At 41.9% G+C, this 17881-nt stretch overlaps 2 protein-coding genes and 2 non-coding genes across 4 annotated transcripts; 3 read left to right on the top strand and 1 right to left on the bottom strand.

Annotated features, from left to right (window-relative positions):
* Positions 1 to 379: 379 nt before the first annotated feature.
* rplp2 (ribosomal protein, large P2) lies at positions 380 to 4346 on the top strand. Its single transcript, XM_063215179.1, has 5 exons — positions 380 to 498; positions 1598 to 1721; positions 1977 to 2025; positions 2950 to 3051; positions 4225 to 4346. The coding sequence occupies exons 2-5, from the start codon at positions 1599 to 1601 to the stop codon at positions 4299 to 4301; spliced, it is 351 nt and encodes a 116-aa protein (XP_063071249.1). The 5' UTR covers positions 380 to 498; position 1598; the 3' UTR covers positions 4302 to 4346.
* On the top strand, positions 2342 to 2478 carry LOC134463536 (small nucleolar RNA SNORA57). Its single transcript, XR_010037772.1, has one exon. It is a non-coding gene; the product is annotated as a small nucleolar RNA SNORA57 (small nucleolar RNA).
* LOC134463535 (small nucleolar RNA SNORA57) lies at positions 3831 to 3967 on the top strand. The gene has a single exon (XR_010037771.1). It is a non-coding gene; the product is annotated as a small nucleolar RNA SNORA57 (small nucleolar RNA).
* Positions 4347 to 7681: 3335 nt separating the features above from the next.
* LOC134462255 (uncharacterized) lies at positions 7682 to 14454 on the bottom strand. Its single transcript, XM_063215178.1, has 6 exons — positions 14199 to 14454; positions 12297 to 13192; positions 11652 to 11807; positions 10637 to 10707; positions 8965 to 9341; positions 7682 to 7994 (listed from the first exon to the last, which is right to left on the bottom strand). The coding sequence occupies exons 1-5, from the start codon at positions 14336 to 14338 to the stop codon at positions 8982 to 8984; spliced, it is 1623 nt and encodes a 540-aa protein (XP_063071248.1). The 5' UTR covers positions 14339 to 14454; the 3' UTR covers positions 7682 to 7994; positions 8965 to 8981.
* Between the last annotated feature and the right edge of the window lie 3427 nt (positions 14455 to 17881).

Genomic DNA, 17881 nt, shown 5'->3' with positions numbered 1-17881 from the left:
AAGCCCAGTAATCATTTTTTGACTCCCTCTGCCCCATGAACCAGGAAGTAGAGGGTGTGACTTAGGTGCCCCATAGAGAGATCATCTGCTATCATGTTGACACGTTTCTTTCCAAACCCAAACAGACCACCCAACATGGTTCTAGTAGCTATCCATATCCTTACTCTGGCTCTGATGAGACCAAGATGGACAAATTGGCTTTAGATGGTGTCAAGAATGTGTGATTCCAATCCTACATGTATCTCTGTAGCCTATGTATTCATTTATAATTTAGAACAGAAAAGGCCCAGCCAGGGCCGTGTCAGAAGCCAGAGCCGTATATTAAGATTATTAGGAAAGTGCGACCTCTCGTGTCCAGACAAAATAAAAATGCACAACCACCAATGGCCAATCAGATCATCTGATATAAGCCTCGATCTAGACGTCACTTCCTCAGCACACTCTCCCTTCCGGAAATCTCAAGCGTGACCGACGTTTCGTGTCTGTAATAGGCTTAAAGTAAGTTTATTTGGGTTATTTTACGATTTAAAAAGGTTTTGGATTTTGATTAATCATCAGCAATAGTTGAAAATCACATTTTTGATCGAGCCCCCCCAAATTCTTGATTGTTATTAGTCTTTTGGTGTACAAATAACGCACGCGTCCACGAGGTGTCAGGAACTACCAGAGTGACAGTACCTGTATAATTTTCTCAAATCGGCTTCTCGCTCAATTTGTCTGGTTTAAAAAGTACACGCATTGCGTACCAAACATTCAAACTTGTCTTATGCTTTATACATGATCTAAGCGCTCAAGCGCAGCATATACACAAGGCTATTTCAAAGTGCGTGTGTTGGTTGGCCTGGTTAGCATGCTAGCTGCAAGGCAGTGTTTGTGCCATAGGCCTACACGTCCAATTTCTTTCATTTTGGACGTAGGCCCCAAGTACCCTAAACAGACCGACGGTAATTTTATATCGGACGCTGTGACACAATGGTTGCTAATCTAAATACGAAACGGCGTTTTTCCTAATTGTTTATATCGGTGTGTGCAATAAGGCCAGAGATGGCTGTCGTAGTCCATTACTCTGTCGTGCCGAAAATTGAGTCCCTGCTAGAACACGAGTGCCCTCATTGAAACCAATGGAAACCAATTACCAATTTTCAGATCTTTTTTTTACCCATGTTTGCAGACAAATCCGACACAATTTAAGATGGAAAGCCTATCAATAAAGCATCTACATTACTTCTGGAAGTATTATCAAGATCTGGTTACAATTTCAGTATTATTTCCATAGGCCTACAATAATCGAAAAATTGTCATAACAAATGTTACGGTTTCATTCAAATAGCTCATATTAAGTGGTGGACGAGTAATGTTTCATAAGCATATGTTTAGTTCATAAATTATGTAATTCATTCTGCAAAAATGAGTAGAATTTTCTCTCAAAAAATGTCATTGGTTTCAATGAGGGGACTCGTGTTCTGGCAGGGACTCACTTTGCGGCACGACACCCCCTGTGAGAAACCATCTTCATTTATAACATAGACTGACTTTTTATATTGTATGTCAATATGACCTGCTCTTCAGTGAATCCATACATTTCGCTTGCTTTCAGAATGCGTTACGTGGCCGCTTACCTACTGGCAGTGCTGGGTGGAAACACCAGCCCCTCCTCCAAGGATATCAAGACCATCTTGGGGAGTGTTGGAATAGAGGCCGACGATGAGAAGCTTGACAAGGTAACGTGGGGTGGCATGTGTGTGTGTGTGTGTGTGTGTGTGTGTGGTTAGTCGTAGATGATGACAAAATATGCATATTATAACATAACCGAACCAGGGAGGCGTCTTTATCCAACATGATCTCACAGATCAGGCTGCTTGCAACGGCGAGACCTTCCTCAAACCACGACCACTTTAGCCATGTGTTGCCTCATTCTGTGTCAATGGCTGTGATGAAAGTAATGCTGAGCAGCAACCTTTTTTTTCCCTTCACAGGTCGTCAATGAACTGAACGGCAAAGACATCAATGAAGTCATGAACTGTGGTAAGTATGCAAATGAACCTCGCAAGTCACATCTAATGTATATACACAGTAGTTAATTTCTTATTTTTACGAGCTCAACTTAGTGGTCACAGTACTGTGTTTTATACTATACCATTTAGATTGAAAGTGGTCTCAACATCTAGCAATCTAGCCTAATCTTTGGCCTTTGACAGCAGTCTGTACTGCATTGCAAAGAGGTCCTGAGTGCTTTGGCAATTTGGTGCCAACGGGAAAAATGTGCACTACACCTGGAAGAAAAGCATGGAACGTTATGCAAATTATGAGCATGCAGTAAAAGTGTCTTAACTAGAGTCTACCTCTATTTCTTGGCGCACGTGTGGTTGCTCAGTACTCATGTGTGTAATGTACGGAGGGAGAGAAGTGCCAATGCTATGTCTTCGGTGCCAGTATGTTCATCGTCTACTGGTTCTATCCTCAATCACTGGGACACACCCACATGGATTTTACTAAGAGTGACACAAGATCACTAACCTGACTGACTTTTTTAGAAACACGTGCAAGCATTTATTATGCTCAATTTGGTATTGCTATATTAGCAATTATACTGTTTTTGTGTACTCTGTGTATTTTAAGTTACAGCTAGTCATGTTGCATAGATTTTTATGCACAAGGTGCTACGTTTACAGAATAGCTGACCAAATATCTATATCCATATATGAATATTCAATGTTCATATACTATATTCACTGCTATCATGTCACTTTAAATGGCCAGATTTACCCCATTTGAATATAATGCTACAATTAGATATTCCATGTATGCTTTGATATAGAGTAAAATAATGTCAATATTTGCTTCCCTTCCTCCACAGTTAAGACCAAGCACCTGTTTGTGTGTTGTGGTCAGACAGAACTGTACTGCTGACCTCATTCTGATGTCATTATTTATTTTTTATTTTTTCAGGTCTCTCCAAGTTAGCCTCCGTGCCAGCAGGTGGCGCAGTCATGGCCTCCGCCGCAGCTGCAGGTGGAGGAGGAGCTTCTGCCGCTGGGGAAGCCCCTGCCGGTCGGTATCCACATGCCTGTTGCACACCACACCCCTCTACCTCACACAACCTCTAGTTAAAACCTGTCCTAATGTTATCAGTGTTTGTGATGGTAGGCTGCAGGTGAAAATTGACGTTGGGCATTTTTTTCTGTAGACATATGGCCATAGAAATCGGTACAATTTGGTTCAAACTGGGTGGCTTTTTTTTATTTTTATAGACATTTTTGGGGTGGAAATGATTAGACTCCTCTTGCAACCCTGTTTGTGAAGCCTTAGCAACGAAAACTGAGCAGGTTGCTATCGCACATAACCAGATTTTCCCCTTGTTACTGGGCCATCACAAACATGGTGTATGATTACTAGAGTAGAGTAGCATTTATTGATCCCAGGGGGAAATTAAGGTGTCAAGTAGCATACATGCATAAATACAGAAGACATTTCACACAAGACATTCTAAAGCCAGAAATGAATAGCAAAGCATTTAGAATGAAGTACTTTTGATGAGATGATCTTTATAGTTTATCGTAGTGGGTCATGTTTACTAAGGTTATGGTCAGCAGTTTATTGGTATTGATATGGTAATGGTTTTGGCAATGGTTTATTTGCCAGGGCAATGCGGAGCGTATTATTGCATGCATATGTTTCATGGTCAATGCCATGACAATGTCTGCAGATGTGGATAATTAAAAGTTTCTTGCCAAGTGGTTAACTTTCAATCCCAATAGCAAAGCACTTAAAATCTTGCACTTTGGTGGTGGTCTCTGGGTAAAGGTATCAGCTAAATGTAATGTAATCTACCTCTATTTCTTGGCGCACGTGTGGTTGCTCAGTACTCATGTGTGTAATGTACGGAGGGAGAGAAGTGCCAATGCTATGTCTTCGGTGCCAGTATGTTCATCGTCTACTGGTTCTATCCTCAATCACTGGGACACACCCACATGGATTTTACTAGCAGGCTAAGAGTGACACGAGATCCCACCCCGAGTGCCATTAGTAATAGTGATGAGTGGTTGATGTTCAATCCCAATAGCAAAACACTTAGAATGTTGCACTTTTAGTTGGGTGTTAGGTGATCTTAATTATTGAGTTTGATGGACTGTACACTTGAAAGCAGTTTGTAATGTAGTGGGAACATTGAACACAGTTTGAGATGCAGACTAAGTTAACAGTATTTATTTGTTTTTTTTCCAGCGGAAGAGAAAAAGGAGGAGAAGAAGGAAGAATCAGAAGAGTCTGATGAAGATATGGGATTCGGGCTCTTTGATTAATCTTTCTTCTTTGATAAAAATAAAAACAAAAATGGGAAATTTTAATCAGACTGTCTTTCTTATTAATTTTGTTGATTAGAAATTGTACACAAAGCCGAATCATTCCCATTGCCGACTTCAGAAGCCATCCTTGTTCAACAGTCTGCTAGATCCCATATTTGATTTTCCTCAACGCTGGCCTACTTTATTTTTTTTACCCATTAATGCCATCTGTCTCCTATTGTAATACAGGAGTAGGGAACCTTTCGTTCAAGGGGCCACTTCAAATTCATCCGAAGGCCGTAAAAGTCCAACTATGAACACAAACCAGGATTTCCCCCTGCATTTTAGGCCTATATTGAAGGCAGCCACCTTTAAAACAGACCCCACCTTCTCTAGGTCCCCTGAATATAACTTAATTGTATTGCACATTTATTGTCTAAGATTCTTTTACAAGATATTTCTTATTTCATGTGAAGCTGCATAACATCACAATTTTATCAGGGAGCAGATAAAACGGCTTCAAGAGCTGCAAACGGCCCTCGAGACATAGGTTCCCTATCTCTGCTGTAATAGAGTAATTCATGTAGAGAGTAGAGTACTTTTATTGATCCCGAAGGAAATTAAGGTGTCTGTCAGCTTACATAAATACACAAATCCAAACATACACAAAGAACTTATACACATAAATGCACATTACAGTAAAAGTATATCGCCACACACACTCTCGCTCTCTCCCTCCCTCTCCCCCTCTCTCTCACACACACACATCCTCTCTCTCTCTCTCACCCCCCCCCAACACACACACATTGTCACACACATTGTCACACACACACACACACACACACACGCAGTCCTTGTAGGGCATCATGTTGCATACATACAAACAAAAAGTCAACATAAACGTGTTCAGTACACATAAAAGAGCCAAATTAGTTCTAATTATTGTGGATTGTAGAAGTCCCTCAGTTAAAAAAAATAAAATAAGGCAGTTCACAGTAGCTTTCCAGTGGTTGAGATAGTCCAGTAAGAATAAAAATGCATAGTAATTCATGTATAGCCAAAGGGAGGACTAACAATCGAAAAACCTTCAGTGTTCCATTTTCGTACTGTGGTCATTCAGATAATTCATTAAGCCTCAATATTGTTTGGAAAATAATTACCTGTTAAACATGGTAGTATGAAATCTCGTAGGGATGTAAATGGATACATAATACTTTTGCTATCTTGCTATTGAGGCTGGTACAGTGACATTACCTACCTCAAATGCCAATTATATGAAGTTAACTGAATTGAAGTTTTTTCCACTCTGTGCAGACATGGAATTCTTGTCCTTTTTGTAGAATGAATTTCGTTAGACTTTAGAAACTAAAGTAAAGGCAAATGGATGGATATTTTAAGTATGCCCTTCACAAAGTCCACTGGATAAAAACAAAGAATTAAACAGTTCAAATGTATAGACAGATGCGATTAGCTAACAATTTGTATCGATGAAGGCCATAGACTGCTGTGGAACGTGTGGCACGCTCCCAAATTCCTCTTCTGCAGCTCTGGAGGTCGACTGAAAGGTGTGGCCCTACCTGTATGTACACAGGTACAAAGAATCTTCACATTCCAGTCTGCTTCACTGTGCAATCAGGGAAACAATCCATTTTCAACACTTGAGAGTTAAGCGGTTTAACGTGCGAGTACCTGCTGTTTTCCCCAAGCAAACCATGGCATTTTACTTTGAATCTAAACGTTTCAGACTGGCTTTGCTCTTTCAACATGACTGGCTTTTGCCAGGAAGGAACACTCAAGGCATTTGTACTCTGTGTTCTTTGGCCTGTTGAGAGTCACCTCTTATTCTCTTTAGGTTGCCCTCTCTGTTTGGTTTCCTTTTCATGTCTTGTGGCTTTCAACCTCCCATTACTCATCCATTTTCCATTTCAGGGAATTGTTAATATTGAAAGTTTGCTTCAATTCTAAATAAGCCCAAACCAGGAACAAAAAAATGAAATCTCTGCCAGTGCAATAAGATTATTCTAGACCGGGGGCACAGCGCGCTAAGCCAACCACATTTGGGCTTGCATGCCCACCCATGGGGACCCCGATTACAGTCCGGCCGGAGTCATTTCCGGATCCTCCCTTGTCTCTGCCTCACTCGCTTCCTGTCAACATCTTTGACTGTCCTGTCAAATAAAAGCATAAAAGCCCCTATATAAAAAAAAGATTATTCTAGACCATGCTACACTATTGGACTAATTCTACTAAATATAATACATTTTCATTAGTAAAGATTTCATAACGTAGCTCAGGGAAGAGGATTGTCTTTCCGGCCATTATAACTTGGAAATTTTGACTGGAGCTCCAAAATCATATCTAAATGACGCTTGTAATTACTTCTTGTTTTAATTTTCACACCCATATCATTTTTTTAATCCCTGTTGTTTCATTTTGACCTCTTGAAAGACATCGTCGGCTGTTAGGCCCATTTTTAAAAAAATTGGGGCCTACACTTATATTTCATTAGAAATGTTTTAACGCAAATGATAGACATACTGTACATAGGCCTACAGCATGTGCCACTATGACTGACCAACTATGAACTTGTAGGTTGAGAGGTTTCTACAATCTGAAATAGAAAGAAAAACATATTTTAAGGTAGCTACATTTTAGAATCGTGTTACTCCTTAATGTCACTGATCTGCTGATCATTTCACCAGTGCACTGAGCTAATTACTCAACATCTGACTGTTGTGACTTGTTTTAGTCCAGATTATTTTCTCAAGAAATGGCCCAAGGGACGGGAGTCTATGACAACCTGCCAGATTGGCTCAGTCTCTCTGGGATTGCATAACAACAAGCTGTGCTTCCCTTGAGATGAGGTGCAACAGGCATAGGCATATGTGCATGGCCAATGTTGTATAACAAGAGCCTGGCAGTCCAGGAAAATAAGGTTGTGAATGAATGGTGATACTGCTGTTAATGACTAAACGTTACATAGGGAATGGTCTGGGTAGGTGGCATCTATGCCCTACATAATGAATCTGTCTCAAATACACTTAGTAGAACATATCTTTTTTGCAGTGATAAGAGATAATTTGTCACTACTTGTCCAGATAATCACACAATTGTAAAAATAAACTGGAGCTTTTTGCTCCATGTGGTTATCATCATGTGTCACAGGCCAAACCTATGTGACCATTTGACTTGTGACTTTGCTCTTGCTAACAGCTCGGACTCTGGAGCTAATGTTACAAAGTATGTCAATATGTAGTTGTTTTTCTTTGTGTGATTGTTAATGGCTCTAACCATAGCCAAGTTTAAGGTAATCTTCTCCCGTTCTTTGTGAGTGACTTAATTGATAGTTGGTGTCTCACGAACATATCAGTGTGTGCATAACAGACCAACTTGAGCACATGTGTAATAAAATAGAAAAAAATATTTATTTATTTAATGTCTTACAGTGAATGTATGCCAGCATACATATACGTTATCATTCTTAATTTGAAATATACTACTACACAGTGCCTTAACATAACATACAAAAATATTTTTCACAAAATTATGAAAGTAGGCAATTTTTTTCACAATTGACCACGAGTGTGGATGTATAAATAACTGCTACTATAAAGTGCTGATCTGGACGAGCTTCACAGACTGGTTCCATCGACAGGCGAGTCGAGGTGACACAATCATTCACAGTCTAGAGGGAGGAATCTGCCACTTTTCCTGAAATGAAAGATAAAGATTCACAATAAAGATAACAAAAGCAATCATTAAGTCAGTAATAAAACATTTATATTATAATTTCTATTTCCTTGAAACCAGGACGACTGTGCATAAGACACTTAAGGGACTAAAGGACTTGTTTTGTCACTTTGTTTGTCACACTTTAACAGTTGAATGACTCAAGAGTGATTCACTCGTTCAAGTCATTTAGGGAAAACAAAGTCAACAAGCGGCCACTTCCACACTAAATGTGTACGTGGCGCAAGTGCCTCCTTACATGTTATCTTTCTGTGTCATTAGCCAGACAATGAAACACAGACCCATTAGGAAACTCCTATTGTCATTGTGACACAGCACATAGAGTGAATACGTCGAAATTGCATTTGTTCCTCACCCATGTAAAGGGGCAGCCCTAGTGGCGTCCCAAAAATTCTGAGGTCACCTTAGTTGTGGAGGACAGCACTGGTTAGCCTACTACCTTCCCACCGATCTGGTGGCTTCGGAATTTAACCACTAACCGGAACCACAGTGTCACCCTAACCCCTTACACATGACTGCCCTAACACTTTAACCAACGGGTGGACACAATTTCAATCATCTGTGCTAACAATAACAGTTTGACAAAACAGTACACTTTGAGTGTATTCCAATACGCAATATGCAACCTTGCGTCCTCCACTTGTGCTTGTGGCTTGGTTTTGCTGATGCCCCGCCTCCGTGGAGAAAAGAAAAGTGTCTCCACTGTCAGCCTAGCCACAACAATTTTTGGGGGACTATTCTTCATTCACCATCCAGTTTGCAAATGAGAAAATGAGTTTACAATTGAGCTTTTGCGAGATATTGAAATATCATGCTGTTGTCAGTGAAGTCATCACGACATATTACCTCCTGGTACGAGGCAACAAGCACAGGTGGAGGACGCAAGGTCGCATATTGAAACAAACCCTTTGACTTTGACTCTGACTCTCACCTGGGTAGGTGTTTGACTCAGGTAAAGTGTGGCTGGGTGCCATTTGGTATAATCTCCTCTCCTGGTCCTGGGCCACCAGGAGGCTCTCCGGTGGTGGGGGTCATGGGCTGAGGCTCGGTGTAGGTGAAGCGGTCCTGCAGGTAGCGGCTGCCCAGGCCCATGATGTGGCTGGGGCTCTGGCGACTCAGGCTGGCCAGCCGAGCCGTGAAGTCCAGCGTGAAGGCCAGTTTGACCAGCTCCGGCGCCACCACCGGGCCTGGCCCTGGGAGGACGGGCTGCGTGGGGATCTCAGACTGCACATACTGGTCGGCCAGTTGCTGGAAAGAGCCGTAGGTGAGCCCCTGGAAGTAGCTGACGAGGGAGGGGTTGTCTTGGATCTGGGTGATGAGAGGAAGAAAGGTACAGTGTGTTAAAAAGTGGATGTGATCCATGATCACACACACATACAGTATTTTAAGGAGCACTTCCGCCATTTTCAATATGCTGTTGTATTGCTCATGCTACCCTTGGCTTGTCAGTACCCGGTGATGCTGCATTTTCCGGATCTGAGCTGTTCTAATGGGGGCAGCCTTTGTTTGCATTAAAAACCTTCTTAACATAGGCCTACGCCAAATTGTCCCAAAAGGTATAGCTGTTTGCTTGTTCTGTGCTGATGTTGCATAACCTTTTGGATGTTATTGGGAATAAATCAAGTTCTTTTTTTCAAATGTAAACAAACTCTGCCCCGTTACAATGACCAGGATCTCGGAAAAGGCTGGGGGAAAAATTACTCTCAGGTACTGACAAGTCCAGGGTAATGTGAGCATTACAACTGCATGTCAAAATTGGCTGAAGTTATCCTTTATTTTTATTTTTTCGAAAAAATGGCTGGTAGCTCAAAAGGTGCTCTCAGTTGAAGGCATGCCACTTCAATTCAACAAAAAAGGTTAATCCAGGCAACTCCAAGTAAACAAAGGGGAAGTGAATTAAAAGGCCTTCGTTAATTTATGGCTAAAATATGCTTATAAGAGCCAACATGTTTTGACCATACAGGTCTTCATCAGGGCTTAGTCAGCATGATTTAGCCATAAATTAATAAAGACTTTTGGTTTACTTGGTCTTGCCTGGATTAACCTTCTTACTTCCACCAAGGATGATATGTTTTCGGTCGTGTTGGTTTGATTGTTTACATGTATTTGTCTGTCAGCAGGATAACTCAAATAGTTATGCACAGATTTTGATGAAATGTTGTGGAATTGTTGGAAATGACAAAAGGAACACATAATTCAATTTTGGTGGTGATCCGGATCAGGATCCGGATTCAGGATTTATATATTTTTTAAAAGATTTTTCACCATTGTGGCAAATTTTGACATCCCAGTTTTTAATTCTACAATGCAGAAGAGTCTTGGGAAAAAATAGGGTGTAACATAGTAAAATGTTCTATCAAACAGCTCCCTTGCCAGAGGTTTGCACTCTCTGAATATTTGCTTAATTTTAGATGTTGGGAAAGTAAACAATCAATAGCAAAACATTTGAATAGTGCATGCAATCAGTTATCTTGCCATCCCTTTCTTATAAAAGGCACAATGTACAATGCAAAAATCCCCATTTATTGTGTACTTAAGTAATCCTTATCCTAACATGAAAAGGGTGTTGTCAGAGTAAAAGTCATGTACTGCGAAAAACAGACCTTTGCATTGAGAGCATCCCCCTCTTCTTTGATCAGATATATGAGCCTCTCTACAACCTCCTCTGCCGATACTGTGAAAAGACGAAAAGGTATATTTGTCAATACATTATAAACACCTTTTTCCCGCCAGGACTTATTTGCACACACCAAATGTCAAGTATAAGTAGGTTAGCCATGGTCTTTTGTTCTTCCAACTCTGGAAGAGGAAAGCCTGTGCAGAGCAAACATGCATTCATGTCGACTGTGACGTAAGACCTAAAGGAATGTTGCGCAAGCAGCAACCTGTTTACGAGATGGCTGTCTGCTTCCATTTACAGAAATGTCTCGGCATTCATGACTTTACGCACGTCTCAGGCGGGATACAGTGGAACATGCTAATGACGGGGTTAAGAAAGACAACAACAGTGGAAAGGTTTCTCAAAACTTTCCATCACTTTGATGGAATTTGAGTTTAAAATGTACATGAATGAAATGTTCAGCTATACCTTAATTCTAATCATTACATTTAAAGTCAATATCCAAATGAATAGCACCAGACAGAATGTGTGATCTAAAACACGGCAAAAGGCCATGAGGCTCTGATCAATGATCTATAGATGGGGTATGTTGACAAAGACAAGGTAGGCCTCTAGGTGCCATATAAGTTACAGTAACACAGCAAATCCACAACACGATACATGTGGTACTGTATGCAAATGATGATGCCACCCCACAATGCTATAAATATCCATGTCATCAAACCGCTTCTGTCCGCCACAAAGGCTCACATTATCTGGATTGTAGGCATGAAATAGCCTGATTATCATCGACGTTCAAATCTCTTCGAGACTTGGTCTGACCAAGAGCATAACACATAACGTTTCCCAAACGGCATGGTTGACCTGCCTCCCTTGGTTTGCTTATGGTTGTTTGCTTATCGACAAAAAGTGAGAGGAGTTCCCGTATTTGCGGGAACTCAGAAAGTACTTGCATTGCTCTTGACCTGACTAGGCATGAAATGCATGGGCATACTCACAACATTGGCAGTTGTTGTTGTCTGGTGGTGTTGGTGTTCCCGGTGGGAACACGGCGTGCTCATCTGTGGGGCTTTCCTTCACCTCTGTCACAATCTTCTTTAACTCCTCAGACACGTTCTCGTAGTATGAGACCGTCGACTCCACTCTCTCCACCCCTGCAATGAAACACATGAATTTTCACTTTCAGTAGCCTATAGCATTCAGACTAACTAACATTCAAGTACATGCGTGCCTGCCTACCCATCAAAGTAAAATCAGTGCATGAAGGTGTGTACGTAGCAGTGAAAGCTACAATGAATGCTTTATACAAATCGTTCCTGGTCTGAATCATGTAGTATTTTTTACAGGAAGAGAGAGAATGGTTGCATGAATGTCAGAGTTCTCTGTAGCACAGACATGAAACATCTATTGAGATGAAAGTCTAGATTGGCAATAAAATACGAACCCCTGGTCCCAGAGGCAACTCTAGGGTCAGTTGGGGCCCCAAGCAGATGTTCAAAAGAATGAACATATGAACCAAAATTGCCACTACTGTAGTAAAGTGTGGGTTGTTATTTACTATCCAGGGGCTTGGGGGCCCAAAGGAGCTGCCTGCCTAGCCTGGTGACAAAATGTGCCTCTGCCTGGGCGTGGAAGACACCAACCTTCAATGACCAGCGATGAGGGCCTGTCCAGCTTCAGGGACAGCTTTCTGCGAGAGCGCCGCTTCTTCATGGTCTTCTTGCGTCGCGGCGAGCCCTCCCTGCTGTCCGGGAAGGCTTTGGGGAGGGGGAGGCAGGTGACTGGGGGAGATGGCAGGGGCTCATCAGGCTGGAGGGGCTCCTCCACGGTCCTTGCGGTGCTGGGGTCACATTCCACGTCGGTGTCGCTGTCACCCCGGGGTGAAAAGAAACCAATGATGCTCTTCCAGAAAGAAGTCTTGGGTTTCTTGTCCTTCTTTCTGCCACTAGGCTTGCTCTGGCTTCCTTCAGGTTTCCCTTTTGGCTTCTCTGCAGAGGACTCCAGGTCTGTGCCTGCAGGGGTCTTGGGCTCATGTACCTTGTTGTCTTCAGAGTCACTACTGGGTTTGACTAGGTTTGCGGTCTTGGAGGGTTTGTTGCTGGGCCTCCTGCTGCCTTTGTCCCTGAAGCTCTTCCATCGCGTCCTCAGCGTGTTCCATTTCTGCCGGCCGGCTTTGTCACCCAACTGGAGCTTGGCGGCGCCACCACCGGGCCCTGCAGGGTCATCGCAGGCTGCCCCAAACGTGTTGTCCTCCTCCTCCTCCGCACCCTCCTCCAGGTCCTCCTTGTCTATCGACAGGTGCAGAGACGTATCACTGGAGTGCCTACGACATGCCTTCCTTCTCTTACGTTCTTCCAGGGTCACCCATTTACGTTGCTTGCCACGCGCTTGTCTCGGGACGTACGGCGAGCCATCGTTGAGGCTCAGACTCCGCTTGACGTAGACCTCCAGCAGGCGAGACGTCTCCTGCTGACCCACAAATAGGAGTGGGGGGTCGGGGGCGGTGGTGGTGGTGGCGTGCTCTTCTTGCGTCGACATTCTAGGAAGGCCCAAGAAAATTGAAAAAGAAGTCAGCACACCAAGCTCCCGTTTCTGTTGTTTTAATTTGACGTTTCGGGCATCTATTCAGACATATCTGATGAAGGACAGGATGCCCGAAACGTCCTGCACCCAAAACTTTTTTTAGACGGATGTGTGTGTTTTTTTTCTTTGTTATACTGTGGACATTCTAAGAAGGCCCAAGAAAAAAGTGAGAATTTCAGTGCAGTTCAATGCAAATTGTCAGGACACAAAACAGCTGAATATTTCAGCTTAACTACTAAGTCTAACGGTTACAGCTACAGTTTAACTAAGTTAACAACGTATAACATGTTCCTGCGACCATAAGATTACAGCTACTTGGAGTGTACTCCAAAAATGTGAGTAGGCCCTACATTAAATTACATGAAATAACCAGTAATAACTATTACAAATGACTTTTATATATTGACTATGTGTTACAGATGCACTATAAAAGTAATTTGTAATAGTTATTAAGGGTTCTTTCATAGTGCAACATGCAACATCAGCAACATGTAATTTCATGTATTCACATAGGCCTACACTGCACCCAACTCCAAGTAAATGATCCATGTATAATCACATGAACATGTTACACGTTGTACAACTTTATTCAACTGTAACTAATTAATGTAACCATTAGACTTAGTAGTTAAACTGCACCTAATCAATGTGACCAGGACCTTGTAAAGTATAACCAAGTTAGATGTACAGGCAAAGAGGATGTTGTGGAGTTTACCATGAAAGCATAATAACTTGCTGTTGGATCCCCAACGACAATTACAAGAACGCATATTGTTGAAGATATTTAAGAAACAATACATTGGCATATCAGCCTATGTGCACAGTCAACAGTAAATTGGTATTGCATAGAATACAATAAACCTTTGCTTTCATCTAAACATTTCAGTATGCTAATCATTTGTACATTTGTTCCAAACAAATTTTGTGGCAAGGCATAATGTTGAGGTAAAACATTGGCTTACATGTTGCTTCCTCTTGGCCCACAGTCGTTGACGCACCACTTTGGTTGTAGGCTATTATTTGTTCTTCGATATATCCCTTTCTCTTGCTGTGTGGCTATTGACTGCATGCAGCTCACCTGCTCAACAGGTAAGCGGAGCATAATACCAGCAATTCTGTACCAAGTTTGGACATATCCCACTCAGGCCACGCCCTCTGAAGCTCAAAGCACCAATGGAATCCTTTTCCGCTTTTTTTCAGATGGCTAGAACCACACCCTTGTGTCCAAGTGAACGCAGATTTACCTCCCAGGTGGGGCTGCCGGGTCACCTGATAAGGCACTCTCTACTGCACTGTCTGTTGTTTACGGTTTCTGTTGCCGAGCGATTTACAAGAAGGAAGTAATGATCACACGCAAAGCACCATGTCGAATCTGAAAGCCCACACAGCAGGTTGAAAGTTTGTTCTGACTTCATCATATGACTTACCATAAACCATTCCAGAAGCCATTTTATTTCTCTCGCATCCTTGTGTTATGGTCTGTAGTAGCCTATGTATAGATTGCTTGATGGTAGGCAATGATTAGTTTCTGTTTCTATATTATCTCCATGCACATGATCCAGCTCTTCCATCTTTTGTGGCATTTGAGAAATTATTCTTAAGTTTCATTAAGCAAGAGAATGGAATATAAATTATATTCAATGGTACTCAATGCTTCAGAAAACAGTATTTGTTTGGGTTTGTCTAGAATACAGTACGTTTTGCTTTTAGAAGGGTTAACTTGATGTCTTTTCTATGGGCAAAAGGAACTTCTAGAGCTGAATACTGTTCTTTCTATTTTAGGAAAGGAACATATTCAAAAGGCCACAAAAACATCAGATATTATCAGATTTCCATGTGTAAGGAATCACTGTGATTAACTCAATATGTCCCTGGGCCTTTTGAGGCCTGTTTCCTTGTCACATATTACAGAATCGTGCATTGGCATATTCATTGTGCAATATCACAAGATTACTGGACTAATTACAGCAGTGTGTCATATTGTTTGCGTGACATTGCTACTGCACCTGACCCCGCTAAGGTGTCATTAGGCTGTCGTATAGTAGCTTGACGTACAGACACATGACAGGAGACAGAATAACAACAACAACATCAGAAAATCACTGACGAATTTCATTATTTAGTTGTGCCCAAGATCAGTGGGCTAAATCAAATGAAATATTAACCCATACATTTAACATATTGTTGTCTCTCTATCTCTGTTGAAAACTCACAGTACCTACTTTACATTTCCCCCAAAGTACAGATCAATTATATATTGATTTCAAATATTGCCTAACAAAAGGATATACACAAGGTGACTTTTTCTGTTCTCTACATTTATCATATCATATCTGTGTTCATTTCATATGCATATGCCTGCCATGTCTTTGGTTTCAGTTTGGTTTACTGCTCTCAGTAGATTCCTCTGCTGTGCTCCTGTGTTTGTTGAGCAGGTCTCTGTAATGGGGACTTTCCCTCAGTTGGCTTACAGCTATACAATATATTGCTTACAGCTGTACAGTATTGCTGTTTTGCATCATAAACAGGCCTAATATGGGCATTTCCAAACAAAACCTTGAGACACAATGAAAGCCAACTGTCATTTAAAAAATGGACTTCCGGGGAACATTGCAATAAAGATAACAGACATTCCCCAAATAAGAATGTGTCTTGCGCCTACTCAGACATGTCAGTCATGGGCAATTATCTGGAACGGGAAAAAAAGAAGAAGCTATTCCGGTCACACAGGTGACTTGTTACTTCAGGTTTTATTTGCTATACTGTATGTAGGCCTATTCATATTCATATTCATTTATATAATATTCCTATTGAACAGTCTTATAACTCTCGCAAAGTATCATTTTGATTCAGCTGTGGTTCGTAATGTTTATTCAGTTTACAGATCTATTGTGTTAGCAGAACCACTTCTTTAGTTGCTTGTATACTATATATTTTAAATATTGTCAGGTTACCTGTCTATTCCATAAATATGGAATTCTATGGCATTCTACAGCTGTTCTGTATGGGACACAGTGGGAAACGTGACATTAGCTGACCCAATCACCATTCTGCAGATATCATACTGACACAGGAGAGAGAGAGAGAGAGAGAGAGAGAGAGAGAGAGAGAGAGAGAGAGAGAGAGAGAGAGAGAGAGAGAGAGAGAGAGAGAGAGAGAGAGAGAGATACAGAGACAGAGACAGAGGGAGAGAGAGAAGGCTTGATGCCCCCTGTCCCACCTGATAGGTAACAGGTTCAGAACAACACTGATAGTTGAATAAACAATCATGATGTGGAAAAACACGTAAAAGCACAATATTGCTGACTGGCGTCCCTGGGCTTAAGGTCACCCCAAACATGTTTACATAATTCTTGACTGAGGAGGGTGATCACAGAGTCCAAGTCCCAGACACTGTTGCTGCTGCACAGTATTGCTGCCACAGGCACCAGTGACAGACAGGACGTTCTTCCTCTTGAAGGTAAGTTCAATATTTCTTACTCTTGGCAGTCTTAAACTGTAAACAGGTTTTTTTTCAGATATATTAAAATACTTTTCAATTTGATCAAATGTTTCTGTGTAGCTGCCCTTTGAGAGTTGAAGCTGATTCAGGAGGGGAGAGAGAGAGAGAGAGAGAGAGAGAGAGAGAGAGAGAGAGAGAGAGAGAGAGAGAGAGAGAGAGAGAGAGAGAGAGACAGACAGACAGACAGACAGACAGAGAGACAGACAGAGAGAGAGAGAGGGTCATGCCAGTGTCTGATGTATCTGTATGATGCAATTGTGGACAATTATCAATAAAGAAGCTAACATGTGCATTCTTAGGTATGCTTAGCATATCCTCTAGTTAATATTTTTACATTTTAGTTAGCAGGCAAGTAATGATTCTTTCCATGATATAAGCCACTCAGTATATAATGAATATTTTATTTTACAGTGACTTGGAAGATGAAGGCTGCCATCTCACTGCTGGTGCTGCTGCTCTCCATGTGTGAAGCTCAGACTCGGAGCACCCAGACTGAAGTTCAGACACAGAGTCAGGGCACTGAAGTCTTTACCCAGCTGGATGTCTCTGCTGAGCTTAAGGAACTCAGAGACATAGTCGTGGACCTGAGAGCAACACTCCGATGTACTCAAGATGATGTTAAGGTGAAGGCAGATAATGTACAAATGAAACAAAGGATGGCAGTCAGTGAGAGTAAGGTGGATGTTTTGGAGTTTGATAATGTAGCAGTGAAAGGAAGGCTTGTGGCCAGTGAGACTAAGGTTGAGGCTCTGGAGAGGGCACTACAGGACACCAAAGCAGAAATGAAGACAGAGGTGGACAATCGGAAGAAGGAAAATGCAGCACAAGAGGCAGAGTTGGCAGCAGTGAAGACCCGACTGGCAGCTACTGAAACTGAAGTGAAGTTCTTGAAGAAGGACAGTGCCGCACATAAGCAGGAACGGACTGCTCTGAGGGCCAGACTGGCTGCTAGTGAAGCTGCAATAGACAATCTGAAGAAGGAAAATGCAGCACAAGAGGCAGAGCTGACAGCAACGAAGACCAGACTGGCAGTTACTGAGAGCGAAGTGGAGAATCTGGAGAAAAAGATCGAAGCAACACCCAAGGTGGCTTTCTCGGCAGGTTTGGGAGATGGATACACAGAGTCTGGGCGTAATGACCTTA

This window comes from Engraulis encrasicolus, chromosome 14 (genome assembly GCF_034702125.1).
Source record: "Engraulis encrasicolus isolate BLACKSEA-1 chromosome 14, IST_EnEncr_1.0, whole genome shotgun sequence".
NCBI lineage: Eukaryota > Metazoa > Chordata > Actinopteri > Clupeiformes > Engraulidae > Engraulis > Engraulis encrasicolus.
Note: the sequence above shows the minus strand (reverse complement) of the source record. Positions and strands in the feature narration are given on the sequence as shown.

Bases quoted from the DNA above. Each gene is read 5' to 3' on its own strand.
- rplp2 (XM_063215179.1), top strand. From the start codon at position 1,599: ATGCGTTACGTGGCCGCTTACCTACTGGCAGTGCTGGGTGGAAACACC. The intron at 1,722-1,976 runs GTAACGTGGGGT...TTCCCTTCACAG, and splicing joins ACGATGAGAAGCTTGACAAG to GTCGTCAATGAACTGAACGG. The intron at 3,052-4,224 runs GTCGGTATCCAC...TTTTTTTTCCAG, and splicing joins CGCTGGGGAAGCCCCTGCCG to CGGAAGAGAAAAAGGAGGAG.
- LOC134462255 (XM_063215178.1), bottom strand. From the start codon at position 14,338: ATGCTCCGCTTACCTGTTGAGCAGGTGAGCTGCATGCAGTCAATAGCC. The intron at 13,193-14,198 runs GTAAGCCAATGT...GGGCCTTCCTAG, and splicing joins GGGCCAAGAGGAAGCAACAT to AATGTCGACGCAAGAAGAGC. The intron at 9,342-10,636 runs GTCTGTTTTTCG...CTCATCACCCAG, and splicing joins GGGATGCTCTCAATGCAAAG to ATCCAAGACAACCCCTCCCT.